The sequence below is a fragment of the Penaeus vannamei genome, chromosome 30 (assembly GCF_042767895.1).
Source record: "Penaeus vannamei isolate JL-2024 chromosome 30, ASM4276789v1, whole genome shotgun sequence".
NCBI lineage: Eukaryota > Metazoa > Arthropoda > Malacostraca > Decapoda > Penaeidae > Penaeus > Penaeus vannamei.
This window is the reverse complement of record NC_091578.1, coordinates 3000773-3019707: the sequence shown is the minus strand read 5'-3', so window position 1 is coordinate 3019707 and position 18935 is coordinate 3000773. Positions and strand designations below refer to the sequence as shown.

General features: G+C 46.1%; 1 protein-coding gene across 1 annotated transcript in view; it reads left to right on the top strand.

Annotated features, from left to right (window-relative positions):
- The first annotated feature begins 711 nt into the window (after positions 1–711).
- The window catches only part of LOC138867405 (CREB-regulated transcription coactivator 2-like), an 18946-nt gene continuing 722 nt past the window's right edge, over positions 712–18935 (top strand). The window contains exons 1-3 of the mRNA XM_070142789.1: positions 712–870; positions 6205–6366; positions 16821–17428. Of these exons, the coding sequence (XP_069998890.1) occupies positions 6238–6366; positions 16821–17428 (737 nt within the window). The 5' untranslated portion in view covers positions 712–870; positions 6205–6237. The remainder of the gene's footprint in view (positions 871–6204; positions 6367–16820; positions 17429–18935) is intronic.

Below are 18935 nucleotides of genomic sequence, written 5' to 3'. Positions count from 1 at the left end.
AGAACAACGGTAGTAACTACAAAATTGACTAAATACTAACATGATTAATGATAATGTTCATAGCAGTTATAATTCTACCTGTGCTCCTGGTAATGATAATAATAGATATAAGAACAAAACTACAATTGTTAATGATTGCAGCAATAATGGTGATGATATTGATAACAGTAATGATTACAGAGACAAGGATGATGATAATGATGATTATAGTACTAATGATACTCATAATATGACAGTGATAATGATGAGAGCAATAACTGTAAATAACACACACACACACACACACACACACACACACACAGACACACACACACACACACACACACACACACACACACACACACACACACACACACACACAGACACACACACACACACACACACACACAATCAAACAAACACTCAAGAAGGGAGCGCCAGAGTGTGGCGTCGCGAGTAGAATGACGCCTCATCAGACGATAAAATATATTCTATCTGCTGACAAGCCAAGTAATTCTCTCTCGAAACGTCAAAATTTAGCGCCGCCTTCTTATTGGTAAACCGAATTCATTTCTTCTTTCGTACACGAGTTCCTGTATTTGTATACGAGTTCACCGACTCTTATACACACTCGGACAACGCTACAACCCATTATTGGAGCCGAACCCGCAGCCCAAGACTCGAACCGGATAAACCCGAACCGGGATCCGTTGCCAGGCGCCGAACCCTCCGACCCGCCCGGCCCGGCTGCCCTCGCTATATTTCCAGGTGAAGATGGCGAGCGGGTCAACATCAGTCGAGAAGCCCATTTGGAGCCCCATTGAGAATCCCGGACTGAGCGAGTCCACCCTTCAGAGTCCTGCAGCCTGGAAAAGATTTTCTTGAGACCAGGTACATGGGAAAGCTAAATCCAAAAGGCGTATTTGAAAATAACGTCCAGGGATTGGATTATTTACTCTTCCTGTTTTCCCGGAAGGGGGATTTTTTCTGGGTGTTCTGATGGGTCGGTGGTGACTTTGATTGTAAACAGAAAAGAGAAATACATATTCATACGTTAAAGATGCATGAAAACAAAATTATATATGGCCCAAATGAAAGAAACCACCTGATTCTGGTGAAAATAGTTTCGTATTTTATAGGTTGTTAAGTAATTTGAACTGTTTGAGGCTATAATCCTCGCTGGCAGATCGAACACTGATTACGTCACTGAGGCAGACCGAAAACAAAACATTTCAAAGTTTTTCAAAATATATATTCAGGAGGTTATGTTTATGACCAGTCATTAGGGAGTATGTTATCACGTTGTAAATATAACTGGTCGTAAATTAAATAAAATGTGAACAAGTTTGTTTATAGCTTGTTTGTTGTCATTTCCTTGACGCACGATCGAAACCTTTCAAAATAGAGCTGGTGGTAAAATGGTAACTGATAAACGGTCATTTAATAATCCTCTTAATAATCTATAAGCAAATAAATATCTGATGGTCGCCACTACCGTGTTCCTCGTGTTTATAAAGGTACAATTAAAAGATATCTAAATATGTTTTCATAATGCAATAGCTGGTTTTATAGGCCACAGATATTATGCAGATGCACAGGTGACAGCGATAGTTTTGTAAATAAACTAAATTATGCGCACTGCTTCCCCTCCCCATTTTCATTAAAAAATTCCTGTATTCCTCCCCTCCCCGTCTTCCTTCTCCTTTCATCCTCCTACCCTTTTCCCTTTCTCCCCTTCTATTTTACAACCTCTCTTTCGCTGCTTTCACTCTTTTCCTTTCGCTCCCGCCTTCCCTCCCCTCTCATTTGCAGCCTTACCCCCTCTCCCTCTCTGCTTCTGGTTTCCCCACTTTTTCCCTCTCCCTCCTGCTTATCCTACCCCTCTACCTTTCCTCGCCCTCTCTATTTCTACCTTTCTATTACCTCCCTTTCTCCCTCTCCCTCTCCCCTCGCCATCTCCCTCAGCCTTTCCTCCCCCCCTTTCCCCCTTCCTATGCCTTTCCTCTCCCCTCTCTCATTCCTCTCCCCTCTCCCCTCTCTCTTTCCTCTTCCCTCTCCCCTCTCTCTTTCCTCTTCCCTCTCCCCTCTCTCTTTCCTCTTCCTCCCCTCTCTCTTTCCTCCTCCTCCCCTCTCCATTCTTTCCTTCTTCCCTCTCCCCTCTCTCTTTCCTCTCCCCTCTCCCCTCTCTCTTTCCCCTCTCTTTCCTCTCCCCTCTTTCCTCTCTCTTTCCTCTCCCCTCTTTCCTCTCTCATTCCTCTCCCCTCTCCCCTCTCTCTTTCCTCTCTCCTCTCCCCTTCCTCTCCCTCTCCATCGCCATATCCCTTTCCCTTCTCCCTCTCCATCGCCATCTCCCTTTCACTTCTCCCTCTCCATCGCCATCTCCCTTTCCCCTCTCCCTCTCCATCGCCATCTCCCTTTCCCCTCTCCCTCTCCCTCTCCATCGCCATCTCCCTTTCCCCTCTCCCTCTCCATCGCCATCTCCCTTTCCCCTTTCCCTCTCCCTCTCCATCGCCATCTCCCTTTCCCCTTTCCCTCTCCCTCTCCATCGCCATCTCCCTTTCCCCTCTCCCTCTCCCTCTCCATCGCCATCTCCCTTTCCCCTCTCCCTCTCCCTCTCCATCGCCATCTCCCTTTCCCCTCTCCCTCTCCCTCTCCATCGCCATCTCCCTTTCCCCTCTCCCTCTCCCTCTCCATCGCCATCTCCCTTTCCCCTCTCCCTCTTTATCGCCATCTCCCTTTCCCCTCTCCCTCTCCATCGACATCTCCCTATTCTTTTCCTTCCCCTACCTTTCTCCTTACCCACTATCTCTCTCCCTTTCCCCTTCCCCTCTCCTCCCTTTCCTGTCCTTCTCCCTCTACCTTCCCCTCTCTGCCTTTCCCCCCCTACCCCTCCCCCTCTGCCTTCCCCCCCTCCTCCTCAACTCCCTCTGGCTATCCTCCCCCTCCTCATCTCCCTCTACCTTACCCACCTTCTCCCTCTCCTTTTCCCGTCCCTTCCTTCTCCTCCTCTCCTCCCTTTCCCCTTTCCCTCTCCTTTTCCCTTTCCCCTTTCCCTCTCCTTCTCCCTTTGCCCTTTCCCTCTCCTTCTCCCTTTGCCCTTTCCCTCTCCTTCTCCCTTTGCCCTTTCCCTCTCCTTCTCCCTTTGCCCTTTCCCTCTCCTTCTCCCTTTGCCCTTTCCCTCTCCTCCTCCCTTTCCCCTTTCCCTCTCCTTCTCCCTTTCCCCTTTCCCTCTCCTTCTCCCTTTCCCCTTTCCCTCTCCTTCTCCCTTTCCCCTTTCCCTCTCCTTCTCCCTTTCCCCTTTCCCTCTCCTCCTCCCTTTCCCCTTTCCCTCTCCTCCTCCCTTTCCCATTTCCTTCTCCTTCTCCCTTTTCCCTTTTCCTCTCCTATGTCTCCTTCTTCCTCTCCTTCTCCCTTCCCCCTTTCCCTCTCCTTCTCCCTTTGCCCTTTCCCTCTCCTTCTCCCTTTGCCCTTTCCCTCTCCTTCTCCCTTTGCCCTTTCCCTCTCCTTCTCCCTTTGCCCTTTCCCTCTCCTTCTCCCTTTCCCCTTTCCCTCTCCTTCTCCCTTTCCCCTTTCCCTCTCCTTCTCCCTTTCCCCTTTCCCTCTCCTTCTCCCTTTGCCCTTTCCCTCTCCTTTTCCCCTTTTTTCTCCTTTCCCTCTCCCTTTCCCCTTTCCCTCTCCTTTTTCCCTTTCCCCTTTCCCTCTCCTTCTCCCTTTGCCCTTTCCCTCTCCTCCTCCCTTTGCCCTTTCCCTCTCCTTCTCCCTTTGCCCTTTCCCTCTCCTTCTCCCTTTCCCCTTTCCCTCTCCTTCTCCATTTCCCCTTTCTCCTCCTTCTCCATTTCCCCTTTCCCTCTCCTTCTCCCTTTGCCCTTTCCCTCTCCTTCTCCCTTTGCCCTTTCCCTCTCCTTCTCCCTTTGCCCTTTCCCTCTCCTTCTCCCTTTGTCCTTTCCCTCTCCTTCTCCCTTTGTCCTTTCCCTCTCCTTCTCCCTTTGCCCTTTCCCTCTCCTTCTCCCTTTCCCCTTTCCCTCTCCTCCTCCCTTTCCCCTTTCCCTCTCCTCCTCCCTTTCCCCTTTCCCTCTCCTTCTCCCTTTCCCCTTTCCCTCTCCTCCTCCCTTTGCCCTTTCCCTCTCCTCCTCCCTTTGCCCTTTTCCTCTCCTTCTCCCTTTGCCCTTTCCCTCTCCTTCTCCCTTTGCCCTTTCCCTCTCCTTCTCCCTTTGCCCTTTCCCTCTCCTTCTCCCTTTGCCCTTTCCCTCTCCTTCTCCCTTTGCCCTTTCCCTCTCCTTCTCCCTTTGCCCTTTCCCTCTCCTTCTCCCTTTCCCCTTTCCCTCTCCTTTTTCCCTTTCCCCTTTCCCTCTCCTTCTCCCTTTGCCCTTTCCCTCTCCTTTTCCCTTTCCCCTTTCCCTCTCCTTTTCCCTTTCCCCTTTCCCTCTCCTTCTCCCTTTGCCCTTTCCCTCTCCTTCTCCCTTTGCCCTTTCCCTCTCCTCCTCCCTTTCCCTCTCCTTTTCCCCTTTTTTCCCCTTTCCCTCTCCCTTTCCCCTTTCCCTCTCCTTTGCCCTTTCCCCTTTCCCCCTCCTTCTCCCTTCCCGCTTTCCCTCCCTGTCCTTCTCCCTTCCCCCTTTCCCTCTCCTTCTCCCTTTCCTCTTTCCCTCTCCTTCTCCCTTTGCCCTTTCCCTCTCATTCTCCCTTTGCCCTTTCCCTCTCATTCTCCCTTTCTCCTTTCCCTCTCCTCCTCCCTCTGCCTTTCCCTCTCCTCCTCCCTTTCCCTTTTCCCTCTCCTCCTCCCTTTCCCCTTTCCCTCTCCTCCTCCCTTTCCCCTTTCCCTCTCCTCCTCCCTTTCCCCTTTCCCTCTCCTCCTCCCTTTCCCCTTTCCACTTTCCCTCTCTTTTCTCCCTTTGCCCTTTCCCTCTCCTCCTCCCTTTGCCCTTTCCCTCTCCTCCTCCCTTTCCCCTTTCCCTCTCCTTCTCCCTTTGCCCTTTCCCTCTCCTTCTCCCTTTGCCCTTTCCCTCTCCTTCTCCCTTTGCCCTTTCCCTCTCCTTCTCCCTTTGCCCTTTCCCTCTCCTTTGCCCTTTCCCCTTTCCCCCTCCTTCTCCCTTTCCCCTTTCCCCCTCCTTCTCCCTTTCCCCTTTCTCCCCCTCCTTCTCCCTCCCCCTCCTTCTCCCTTTCCCCTTTCTCCCTCTCCTTCTCCCTCCCCCTTTCCCTCTCCTTCTCCCTTTCCCCTTTCCCTCTCCTTCTCCCTTTCCCCTTTCCCTCTCCTTCTCCCTTTGCCCTTTCCCTCTCATTCTCCCTTTGCCCTTTCCCTCTCATTCTCCCTTTCTCCTTTCCCTCTCCTCCTCCCTTTCCCCTTTCCCTCTCCTCCTCCCTTTCCCCTTTCCACTTTCCCTCTCTTTCTCCCTTTCCCCTTTCCCTCTCCTCCTTCCTTTCCCCTTTCCCCTCTCCCTCTCCTCCTCCCTTTTACTTCCCCTTTCCCTCTCCTCCTCCCTTTTCCCTTTCCCTTTTCCCTCTCCTCCTCCCTTTCCCCTTTGCCCTTTCCCTCTCCTCCTCCCTTTCCCCTTTGCCCTTTCCCTCTCCTCCTCCCTTTCCCCTTTCCCCTTTCCCTCTCCTCCTCCCTTTCCCCTTTCCCCTTTCCCTCTCCTCCTCCCTTTGCCCTTTTCCTCTCTGCCTTTCCCCCCTCCTCATTTCCCTCTTCCTCTCCTCCCCTCCTCATCTCCCTCTCCCTCCCCCCCTCTCCCTTCTCCCTCTCCCTCTGCCTTCCCTCCCCTTCTCCTTCGCCCTCCCTTTCTTCTCTTTTTCTTTTAAACAGTACATATATCCTGTCGTCCTCATCTTCCCTAAAATATATGATTGATACCGTACAACTAATGCTAGTATAAACATTACTTTTCTGAAAGGTATCCCACACTCGCGCCCTCACCCCCCCCCCACATACACACAATCACACACACACAATCACACACAATCACACGCGCACACAATCACACACACACACAATCACACACACACACAATCACACACACACACACAATCACACACACACACACAATCACACACACACACACACATACACACACACACACAATCACACACACAATCAAACACGCACACACGCGCACACATACACGCACACATACACGCACACCATCGCACGCCCGTCTCCCTGACAGTCCCTCTCACACGCACATCCCTTTCCCTCCCTCCCATGTGGCGAGCTGGTTCCTCTCCCTTCTACAGGAACAAGACTTCGGGCGCCGTGGATGCTAAGGCATGTCCCTGGCGGAGGCTGCGGCGGCGCTGGACAAGCTGCTCCGTGGCCCCCCCCGCCCGCAGGCCTTCTGCGCCTCCCCGAGCTTCCCCTCCCTCCCCCTGTCCCTCCAGCCTCAGGAATCGCCGCAGGTATTTATGACGCGCTGTTCGTGAGATGTGGAGTGTGGAATGCTTTTTCTCTTCAGTATGAGAGACTGAGACTGAGACTGAGACTGAGACTGAGACTGAGACTGAGACTGAGACTGAGACTGAGACTGAGACTGAGACTGAGACTGAGACTGAGACTGAGACTGAGAGGCCCGTACTTTTAAAAACTTTCGCCAGGGCTGGCGAAAGGTTTCGCCGGGCGATCCGGAATTTCGTACTTTCAAAATCATGCCTGGCGAAAGATCATATTGGAACAGCCTGGCGAAGAGAGCTGTTTGAATACCTTTTTCTTGCTTGCAAATTATAGATTAGTAACATATTTGTGTATGATAGGATGTAGGAATCACATTGAAATTATAAAATATCTTAAAATCATAATTTATTATGAAATAACGTATATACGTGTTTTTTTCAAGACCTTCGATGTTCTAGTTGAGAGCTCAAGACATCAGCTGTATTCCTACCCCCTACCCCTACCCCCCACCCCCGAGATGACTTATTTAGATTTAGGTTGTTGTTATTTTGGTTGTAAGGATAATGTTCTTTTCACAAATATTACCAGAAGTGTTTTTTATGGCGGCATGTTTACTTTTGGCGATAGAAACATAGCTGTAGTGCTCCACCGCCCTATAATGAGGCGTCTTTAATGATACCCTTGTAGGCCTACAGTTCAATATCTTACATCAGTTAGGAATAGTAAAATAGTAATTTTTAAACTCTTGTCATAGTATAAAGTTATTTTTTGTATAAAAGTATAAGGTTGATACAGTATAGTATAAAGTACTTTTAAAACCTTTCGCCAATGCTGGCGTTCGCCTGGCGAACCTCTGAGTGAGGGAGGCCTTACTTTTAAAACCAAGGCAGGTGTTCGCCAGGCCTGGCGAACGAAAGCGATCGCCAGGCGCTAACATCCTGGATTCCTGCTAAATCTAGCGCTTCGGCGAATGAAAAAAAAGCGAGAAAAAGCAAAAGGTTTTAAAAGTACGGCCATAAAGTTAACCTTGTTATAGTATAAAGTGTAGTATAGCATAAAGTATAAAGTTAATTTTGTTATAGTATAAAGATATTTTCAACTTCTTTGTTATAGCTTAAAGTTAAATTTTAACTCCTTTGTTATAGTATAAATTGAGACTATTGCGGAAACATTTTCGTCTTCTCTCGAGGTTAATAATTAAGTTTAGGTTATGTTATGTGCACTGCAGATGTAAACAAATTTGCGCTAGATTTAGCGGGAATGCAAGATGTTAGCGCCGGGCGAACGTTGGTTTTAAAAGTAAGGCCTCCCTCACTCAGAGGTTCGCCTGGCGAAGCTTCGCCAGGTGAAAGCCAGCACTGGCGAAGGTTTTAAAAGTACGGGCCTGAGACTGAGACTGAGACTGAGACTGAGACTAATGAATGAGTAGATAGATGATTAAATGCATGAATATAATCATGGTAAATATTCAAAATACCTTCGCATGACCGATCCCGACCATTTTGGTATCGATCGATTCCTCTGAACCTCCACTACCTCAATTTTTTAGAAAAATATGCTGCGGCAACATCCGTGGCATAGAAGAGGAGGGCATGAATGGTAACAGGGATATTGCGGGGGGGAATGTGAATAATGTATAGAGAATTGGCCGGTATATAGCCAAATTCATGGGGTTGCCCACCTTGCAACGCTCCATAGGGCCTGCTGCCCCCCAAACAACAGAAAAGCAGGATAGAGTATAGGGCAGACCCGTCATTGGGCGGTCGTACCCTGCCATGAATACGCATTTATTTATTTATTTATTTATTTATTTATTTATTTTTTATTGAGGGGTTTGGGTAGCGGTAGCCCCCATGGAGGAGTCGCAGGGAGCATTAGACAATCGAGTACCTGATTCTGTGTATATAGTGTCGTATTTCGGGTATATTATTCATACTTTACCTCGCCGTTCCCCTGGTACCTCTCAAGCCCTTCCACGCTATCAAGCCCAAGAATATGAGGGTTTGGGGGGTGTTTTCTCGGCATAATTCCTGTATAAATATTGTATTAGAGAATTTCATCCATACCAAAGGCGAATATGCGAAGGTGTATCTAAACAATTACCGAAAAGATGAACAGGTAAATAAATCAATAGATGAACAGGTCGCTTGGATTCTAAGGGGCGCTGTTAAGTAGCTTTAGAGCAGGAAATTAATTATTTGAGTCTATTGCTAATCGTGTCGATAGTGTTGCTTTATAAGGGAAAGAACTTTTAATAACCGCGGTAAGGACATTTATTGAGAATTAGTCACGACTGCTCAGTGTTTAGTGAGATATAAATAAGTCGGATTACTATGTTTGTTTTGAAGTATGTTGCGTCAGAAATCAGTGTCCCTTGCAGGCGCTGTGTAGCATTTATATATTTATTTTTTTGTTTTTGTTTTTGTTTTTATCGTTTTTTCACACAGCTGATCATTGAAGCTATATCGTTAAACAGTACAATTGAAAAGGTGTACACAAGCTGATATATTATAGACTAGAATAATAGGCAACAAAACTAAAGTGCAGGTGGCATATCTAATATGGTTATATATATATATATATATATATATATATATATATATATATATATATACATAAATTCTTCAATGATGTTCTTTGCTTATTGTCCTAGATTACAATTTACTATTTTATTGAAGTCGCCAGCATTTTTCTTTTTTCTTTTCCTTTCTTATCTTAAATCAAAATAAAATCGAAGAAGCGCCGTAGAATTCATTATTATTTTTTTCTCTTCCTCTCTTTATTACTTTCTTGCTGTGTTCGGTAGATTTATCACCTTTGTTATTCATTACGGAGAACCATCACCTGTCGCCCATCCGCTTATTTGTCTATAATTGTTTTAAAATTCGACAAAATCATACGTCATATTTTTTTTTCTGAAGTAAAAGTACGGCATCATTATTTTGCATGCATAATATTTTTAGACCTCTGAAAATGGCAAAATAAGCTAAAACTGTGATTTGTTCTTAAATTTGAATATTTTGCAAGAATGGATATTTGATTTATTTTATATATTCAACAGGACATGTGCATGGAGGGTTGATCTTGAGAAAAGTAATTGATAATATTAGTACACCTTGGATGTTATCTTTTTAGTGTTGAGTTATATTCCTTTTTTCCCGTTGCAAAAACATTCATTACGAAAAAAGACGCAAATATTCGTAAATTTAGCATGGAAATCTGTATAAGCAGGATGATGATGGTGGTACAAAGATGCCATTAAAAGTGGAAAAAAATTATGATTATGATAATAATAAGGATAGGAATAGCATTATGAACAATTGGGGATAACATGCGTATGCAGTAACTAGTTTGAGAAAGAATGAAAACTCAAGCGCTGAAAACTAGTACTTTCCATATTATTATAGCATATTTGGCTATAATAATAATCGTCAGCTGGAGAATCATTTTTGGTGTTTCATTTCATTTCATTTCATTTTAGATGCTTATCATTTTTTTCTATAAGCAGAAGGAAATGCGTATATGACAAATCAAGGGGAAAATCAATTTACTGTAGTTAGCCATATAATTGTTGCGCGTTTTTTCTAAAAAGAGTATGAGAGAAAACGTATTCAGTTTGAACTGCAACGCCAAACTTTTCAAAGTTTGAAATGTAATCATTTACCGTATTTAACGTCGGCCACAGTATACAGTAAGTTCACATGAAAATAGTCAGATTAAACAGGAATATCTGGTTAATGCTTATGAAGTAATTTGATAGGAGTAGGCAACATGATAGGCATAATCTATAACCAAGTTTCAGGACGGTTTTTCTGTTTTCAATATAATTTTGTCTGTGGTATATGATATGCCTTTACTTTTAACCCCCTCCCCGCTCCACTTCAAAGATTTACTCTGCTCCTCATTTGCTTAGCCGATGTGTTTGAGAAATACCTTCCAATTAATGAACAAGTGAATTATTTTTGTCACCTTAAATGTGTTGTTCTGACGTCGTTTCATTGGTAACAAATTAAGTATGTTTTATACGACTCTTGTTCCTCCTAAACGAGTTCTTTATAATATACAAGTTCTTAATGGGGGATACATAACACAATAGTCCAGTTAGTGGGTTGTTCATGATGCCACTGTCCTCTTTTCAAATTTATTATTAATAATATGTGTTCCAAATATCGGTAGAATGAGATTATAGGCCTATTAGCGGTTAGATTCTGTTTTTTTTTTTAGTAGAAGTAACTTCAGAATGGTTAGATTTGCATTCATCTATTATTACCATTTATTTATTTGATTTATGCATGTTATACATATCTATGGTGTAGCCACATGTCAAGATATGAAGCAAGTAAAAACATTGTTACTTCCGCCAAGGTTTTTGGTAACGTCGGTTGGGTAGTTTATTTGTTCATCGGTTAGCAGGATAACTGATTAATGAACAGATTATAAAATTTGCGCCAGAGATGTGTCTTAGCCAATTTAGGTGCCATTGTATTTTGATGGTAGTCTGGATCATGACCCGAATCCAGGATTTTTTTTTAAAGGATTGCACCAGTTACCCCTATTATCTTGGGAATATGAGTAACTATTATTATTATTTGCATTGTGGGAAAGGGCAATTTTTTGGCACTTGAATTATCCTGTTGCCTTGGTAGAGGTATTCGCTCTGAGTGCTTCTACTTTTATATTTGTTAAAAAAAAAAAAGTTTTTGGCGTCTGAATGGTCGTGATCTCCATGGTGCGTGATAGAGCACAAAAAATGTACGTTTTATAATTTTATTTATCTGGAGACACTGAGTTTCAAACAACCCTCAGAGTGATCCGTTGTAAGGCTGCTATGACGGGAGAAGCATCTGGCTCACATTGGTATATAGATCCGAATGCTGATAGCAATGCCAAGGCTATTTTCCTTTTTTTCTTCATTCAAATTCTTCATGCAACTGAATTTATCAGATAGTGGTATCAGGAACTTAATATCGCTGTAGTTTCCATTATTTCTCGATTTTAAAATTTACCTGACAGTAATTAGACTCTCTCTCTCTCTCATATTATTTTGCTATTTAACTTTGAATGTCATAGCGTGTCATAGACAAGTGCTCTGCGTGCCAAGTCTGTCACTCAAGCCAAAGGTTGCCGACCTCTGAATTAACGGGACGAAGCCACGAGAAGTGATCATTTGAATGGCACTTCATGTCATGCCCCAAAACAGCAACTTCTTTAATCAAATCAGTAATTATTTCATTTGCCTGTGATCTTGATGTGTGCTTGTTATCATAGGTACTTATAATATACAAAATAAAAAATATCAATTTGATTTCTTGGCTTTTCTTGCGGAGAATCTCTAATAGATTCATGGTTTTCATGTTTTTCTTTTCGTGTTCTATTCACGACGTCATAGTCCCCCCTAGATGTCCGAGCCGTGACGTAATAGCTTGTTTTAAGTACGATAATAAAGACAATAATTGACTTGCTTTAGATGTATTGTGATATGATATTGTTCCTCTAAATATGCAGTTATGATGTTTTTTTCTGTTGATAACGTAATAGTTACTCTACAAGGGTAAGAGTAAGGGTATTAAAAAATATATGAACGGGATTTAATAAATTCATATTACAAGAAATGTATTTGACTGATTTCGAGTTGTCAGAATACAGGTGTTTCTAATGCATAGTCAAAACCGAAATAAGACTCTATTTTATTCTTTTATTAATTTTATTATTTTATTTATTTATTTATTTTATTCTCTATTTTATACCCATACTCTTACCACTCTTGAGGAACTATTATGTCATTAATAGCACAATAAAAAAAAACTGCATATCTAGAAGAAATCTATATTTCTACATTAGCTGCAATGAACACTGATGTTCCCAAGAGTCAAGATGTTTGATTTACATGTTCTAGTACTAGTTGTGCTATTACCGGCGACATAACTATTCGCTGAAAGATGTGCTATTAAGGAATCTCTGGCGTCATTAATACGGCTGACGTCACGTGAGGAATTCCACCCCGATGTCCTCTTACTGACGTCACCGTTCCGCCAGACGCGCTATATTTCCCGAGGGTCTGCCGGTCGTAAGCAAACAGTGAGCCTCATCACTGCCGATATTAGCGCTCGCAAACTTTCAGTAATGTCGAGGTCAGCGTTAAATTCCGCTCGCTTCGACAACACTGCGGGGAAACTACCTTAATTTAACGAGGTTGTTGGCGCTCCCGTGTGTCAGATCCCTGGCGCGGGAGAGCGGGGCAGTTGAGCTCGGGAATGTCAGCGGTCGGTCAGTTTAGTCATCTTGTCTTCATCTTCATCATCATCACTGATAACTGTAACCTGTATAGAGATAGTACTGACGTAGTGATTGGTGTTATTATAACCATAATTACTTGTGACAGAATTAATACTAGCCATAGTTATACAGAATAGTATCGGTAATTCTACACTATACCCTCGCATAATCGATGGTGACGATTATGGTATCGATGGATTCCTCTCCTCCTGTATTACTCATTACTCATTACTCCGCGTGGAATTATGCCGTGGAAACAACCCAAACACCGCGGCATAATTTCGATATATTTGGAGAGTAGAGACAGCAAGGAGAGTCCATCGATACCAAAATCGCCGCGACCAGTTATGCGAAGGTATCCTGTAAAACTACCATAGTATCATTTTCCATATCAAGGGAAATAAACGCAGAGAGAGAGAGAGAGAGAGAGTCCTAGAGACGAAAGGAGAGAGAGAGAGAGAGAGTCCTAGAGACGAAAGGAGAGAGGGAGAGAGAGAGTCCTAGAGACGAAAGGAGAGAGGGAGAGAGAGAGAGAGAGAGAGAGAGACCTAGACACGAAAGGAGAGAGAGAGAGAGTCCTAGAGACGAAAGGAGAGAGAGAGAGAGAGAGTCCTAGAGACGAAAGGAGAGAGAGAGAGAGAGAGTCCTAGAGACGAAAGGAGAGAGGGAGAGAGAGAGAGAGAGAGAGAGTCCTAGAGACGAAAGGAGAGAGAGAGAGAGTCCTAGAGACGAAAGGAGAGAGAGAGAGAGAGAGAGTCCTAGAGACGAAAGGAGAGAGAGAGAGAGAGAGAGTCCTAGAGACGAAAGGAGAGAAAGAGAGAGAGAGTCCTAGAGACGAAAGGAGAGAGGGAGAGAGAGAGAGAGAGAGAGTCCTAGAGACGAAAGGAGAGAGAGAGTGAGTCCTAGAGACGAAAGGAGAGAGAGAGAGAGAGAGTCCTAGAGACGAAAGGAGAGAGAGAGAGAGAGAGTCCTAGAGACGAAAGGAGAGAGAGAGAGAGAGTCCTAGAGACGAAAGGAGAGAGAGAGAGAGAGTCCTAGAGACGAAAGGAGAGAGAGAGAGAGTCCTAGAGACGAAAGGAGAGAGAGAGAGTCCTAGAGACGAAAGGAGAGAGAGAGAGTCCTAGAGACGAAAGGAGAGAGAGAGAGAGAGTCCTAGAGACGAAAGGAGAGAGAGAGAGAGAGTCCTAGAGACGAAAGGAGAGAGAGAGAGAGAGTCCTAGAGACGAAAGGAGAGAGAGAGAGAGAGTCCTAGAGACGAAAGGAGAGAGAGAGAGAGAGTCCTAGAGACGAAAGGAGAGAGAGTCCTAGAGACGAAAGGAGAGAGAGAGAGAGAGAGAGTCCTAGAGACGAAAGGAGGGAGAGAGAGAGAGAGAGAGAGAGAGAGTCCTAGAGACGAAAGGAGAGAGAGAGAGAGAGAGAGAGAGAGTCCTAGAGACGAAAGGAGAGAGAGAGAGAGTCCTAGAGACGAAAGGAGAGAGAGAGAGAGAGAGTGAGTGAGTCCTAGAGACGAAAGGAGAGAGAGAGAGAGAGAGAGAGTCCTAGAGACGAAAGGAGAGAGAGAGAGAGAGTCCTAGAGACGAAAGGAGAGAGAGAGAGAGAGAGAGTCCTAGAGACGAAAGGAGAGAGAGAGAGAGAGAGAGTCCTAGAGACGAAAGGAGAGAGAGAGAGAGTGAGTGAGTGAGTCCTAGAGACGAAAGGAGAGAGAGAGAGAGAGTGAGTCCTAGAGACGAAAGGAGAGAGAGAGAGAGAGTCCTAGAGACGAAAGGAGAGAGAGAGAGAGAGTCCTAGAGACGAAAGGAGAGAGAGAGAGAGAGTCCTAGAGACGAAAGGAGAGAGAGAGAGAGAGAGTCCTAGAGACGAAAGGAGAGAGAGAGAGAGAGAGAGTGAGTGAGTCCTAGAGACGAAAGGAGAGAGAGAGAGAGAGTCCTAGAGACGAAAGGAGAGAGAGAGAGAGAGAGTCCTAGAGACGAAAGGAGAGAGGGAGAGAGAGAGAGAGAGAGAGAGTCCTAGAGACGAAAGGAGAGAGAGAGAGAGTCCTAGAGACGAAAGGAGAGAGAGAGAGAGAGTCCTAGAGACGAAAGGAGAGAGAGAGAGTGAGTGAGTCCTAGAGACGAAAGGAGAGAGAGAGAGAGAGTCCTAGAGACGAAAGGAGAGCGAGAGAGAGAGAGAGACCTAGAGACGAAAGGAGAGAGAGAGAGAGAGAGTCCTAGAGACGAAAGGAGAGAGAGAGAGAGAGTCCTAGAGACGAAAGGAGAGAGAGAGAGACACCGAGACCTAGAGACGAAAGGAGAGAGAGAGAGAGAGAGAGAGAGAGTCCTAGAGACGGAAGGAGAGAGAGAGAGAGAGTCCTAGAGACGGAAGGAGAGAGAGAGAGAGAGGCCTAGAGACGAAAGGAGAGAGAGGCCTAGAGACGACAGGAGAGAGAGAGAGAGCCCTAGACACGAAAGGAGAGAGAGAGAGAGAGAGTCCGAGAGACGAAAGGAGAGAGAGAGAGAGAGTCCTAGAGACGAAAGGAGAGAGAGAGAGACACCGAGACCTAGAGACGAAAGGAGAGAGAGAGAGAGAGTCCTAGAGACGAAAGGAGAGAGAGAGAGAGAGTCCTAGAGACGAAAGGAGAGAGAGAGAGAGAGTCCTAGAGACGAAAGGAGAGAGAGTCCTAGAGACGAAAGGAGAGAGAGAGAGAGTCCTAGAGACGAAAGGAGAGAGAGAGAGAGTGAGTCCTAGAGACGAAAGGAGAGAGAGAGAGACACCGAGACCTAGAGACGAAAGGAGAGAGAGAGAGAGAGAGAGAGAGAGAGAGAGTCCTAGAGACGAAAGGAGAGAGAGAGAGAGAGTCCTAGAGACGAAAGGAGAGAGAGAGAGAGAGTCCTAGAGACGAAAGGAGAGAGAGTCCTAGAGACGAAAGGAGAGAGAGTCCTAGAGACGAAAGGAGAGAGAGAGAGAGAGAGTCCTAGAGACGAAAGGAGAGAGAGAGAGAGAGAGTCCTAGAGACGAAAGGAGAGAGAGAGAGAGAGAGTCCTAGAGACGAAAGGAGAGAGAGAGGCCTAGAGACGAAAGGAGAGAGAGAGAGAGAGAGTCGTAGAGACGAAAGGAGAGAGAGAGAGAGAGAGAGTGAGTGAGTCCTAGAGACGAAAGGAGAGAGAGAGAGAGAGTCCTAGAGACGAAAGGAGAGAGAGAGAGAGAGAGAGAGTCCTAGAGACGAAAGGAGAGAGAGAGAGAGAGAGAGTCCTAGAGACGAAAGGAGAGAGAGAGAGAGAGTCCTAGAGACGAAAGGAGAGAGAGAGAGAGAGTCCTAGAGACGACAGGAGAGAGAGTCCTAGAGACGAAAGGAGAGAGAGAGAGAGAGTCCTAGAGACGAAAGGAGAGAGAGAGAGAGAGAGTCCTAGAGACGAAAGGAGAGAGAGAGAGAGAGAGTCCTAGAGACGAAAGGAGAGAGAGAGAGAGAGAGTCCTAGAGACGAAAGGAGAGAGACACCGAGACCTAGAGACGAAAGGAGAGACTGAGTCCGTATATGGAAATGATTCAGCAGCAAGGGAAGGCAAACACCCCGGTTAAACAATCTGCCTTTCTTCCCGAGTGTGTTCCCTGACCGCCGCTGTTTGCACGGGCGCCATAAGGGCCTCGGCTAAGCACTCTGGAACGGGGGGGGGGGGGGGAGATGCGTGACGCTTGTAGGGGCTGGCGTGGGCTCTCCTTGTTTCAGAGCTGAGGGGGTTTTGCTGATTTTTATTCTTTCTCATAGGGAGAGAGAGAGAGAGAAAATGAGAGAGAGAGAGAAAATGAGAGAGAGAGAGAAAATGAGAGAGAAAGCGAAAATGAGAGAGAGAGAGAGAATGACTGTGTGGTTGTATTTGCATTTTCTTTTGCATTTCCTCTGTTTAAATTGGTCACAGTTTAAAAATAGCTAAATTAGGTGTTTTGTATGAAATCCGTGGAGTTTTAGGTGAAGATGATTTAAATTTTTGTCAGAAAACCCAACGATTTTGTTTATTTTTATTGAACAGGAAATCAGAAGTTATTTATAGATGATTTGGAAGAACATCAGCCCGTTTTGCATTAAACTTCTTTTCTCGATATAACTTTTTTAGATGAACATCGTCTCGACCTTTCTTGTTATGTGGATGTTTATTTCATTCGTTTTGGCGAGTTGTTTATTATTTGTTATCGAGAGTTTGTTCTTTTTCAGGGTCCGACATGTAGCACGCCCCTAGAAGCTTCCCAGGTCTCCGCTCTGCTTCCGTGGAACACTCTGGGATACCCTGTGCAGGACGTGTCGCTGCCGATCTCCCCCCTCCAGCTGCCGGCCTCCCCCCTCGACCAGTCCTTCAGCCTCCCCGCCCTCCCCGACCGCCCTCTCAGCCTCCCCGCCCTCTCCGACCGCTCCCTAAGCCTCCCCGACCGCCCTCTCAGCCTCCCTGCCCTCCCCGCCCTCTCCGACCGCCCCCTAAGCCTCTCCGACCGCCCCCTAAGCCTCTCCGACCGCCTCCTCAGCACCCCGCCCGCGTATCCCTCCAAGAGCTGCTTCCCCCGCCCCCCGCTTCCCCCCAGCCTCCCGCAGCCGTCGGAGCGCTGGCTCGCCCTCGCCAAGCGTTCGAGGACCACCTCCTGCTCCTCCACCTCCTCCTCCAGGCAGAACCAGCGGCGGGCGGGCGCAGAGGATCACCGCCGGAAGTCCAGGGGGGGAGGCAGGCTCGGCGGCCCCAGGGAGGAGTTCGTGCCCCTCGACCCCGACAAGTACAAGACGGAGCTGTGCAGGTCGTACCAGCTGTACGGAATCTGTAAATACGGAGCCAGGTGTGTTTGCGTGTGTGTGTGTTTGCGTGTGTGTGTGTTTGCGTGTGTGTGTGTTTGCGTGTGTGTGTGTTTGCGTGTGTGTGTGTGTTTGCGTGTGTGTGTGTTTGCGTGTGTGTGTGTTTGCGTGCGTGCGTATGTTTGCGTGTGTGTTTGCGTGCGTGCGTATGTTTGCGTGCGTGCGTATGTTTGCGTGTGTGTGTGTTTCCGTGTGTGTGTGTTTGCGTGCGTGCGTATGTTTGCTTGCGTGTGTGTGTGTTTGCGTGCGTGTGTGTGTTTGCGTGCGCGTGTGTGTTTGCGTGCGTGTGTGTTTGCGTGTGTGTGTGTTTACCTGTGTGTGCGTGTGCCTGTGTGTGTTTGTGTGGATATGTGTGTGTTTGTGTGTGTGTGTGTTTGCCTGTATGTGTGTTTGCGTGTGTGTGTGTGTGTGTGTGTGTGTGTGTGTTTGCGTGTGCGTGTGTGTTTGCGTGTGCGTGTGTGTTTGCGTGTGCGTGTGTGTTTGCGTGTGTGTGTGTGTGTGTGTGTGTGTGTGTGTGTGTGTGTGTGTGTGTGTGTGCCTGTGTGTGTTGTGTGTGTGTTTGCGTGTGTGTGTGTTTGCGTGTGTGTGTGTTTGTGTGTGTGTGTGTGGGCTTGCGTGTGTGTGTGTGTTTGCGTGTGTGTGTGTGTTGGCGTGTGTGTGTGTGTGTTTGCGTGTGTGTGTGTGTTTGCGTGTGTGTGTGTGTGTTTGCGTGTGTGTGTGTGTTTGCGTGTGTGTGTGTGTTTGCGTGTGTGTGTGTGTTTGCGTGTGTGTGTGTGTTTGCGTGTGTGCGTGTGTTTGCGTGTGTGCGTGTGTGCGTGTGTTTGCGTGTGTGTGTGTTTGCGTGTGTGTGTGTTTGCGTGTGTCTTTTTTTTGGGTGTGTCTTTTTTTTGCGTGTCTGTGTGTGTGTCTTTTTTGCGTGTGTTTGTTTTTGCGTGTTTGCGTGCCCGTGCGACTGTTGTCTGTATACAGTACGTGCGTAGCGGTACGGGTGGTCCTATTCGTAAGTATAGCCGTATAAATACGTTTTTACATATGAATGTGTGTTTGTGTGCGTGTGCATGTTACGGAGATCTATGCGCATTACACATCCACACGCCCATGTGTGTGTGGAGGTGGGAGCGGTGTTTGTCTTGTATATCTGGCTGGTTCTTCCGCCTTCTGACTCCCCGTGTTTACTTCCCCGTGAATTTCCACGACGTTCTGTGAATGGAAATGTAAATACTCGGTGTTTTGATAACTAGGTAAGAGAGAGCGTTTACTTCAGGGGGGGGGGGGGGGCGGTGGGGAAGGGGAAGGACGAATGACAACGACCAGGTTGGTGTATACAAGAGCACATCTTGTATCATAGGATAACTAAAGCAATCTTAATGTTTTCTAAAAACAAATCAGCGTTGAAAGTTTCACATTTTCTTCAAAAAAGGGAAAAATATGTATATATATATATATACATACATACATATATATATACATATATATATACATATATATATA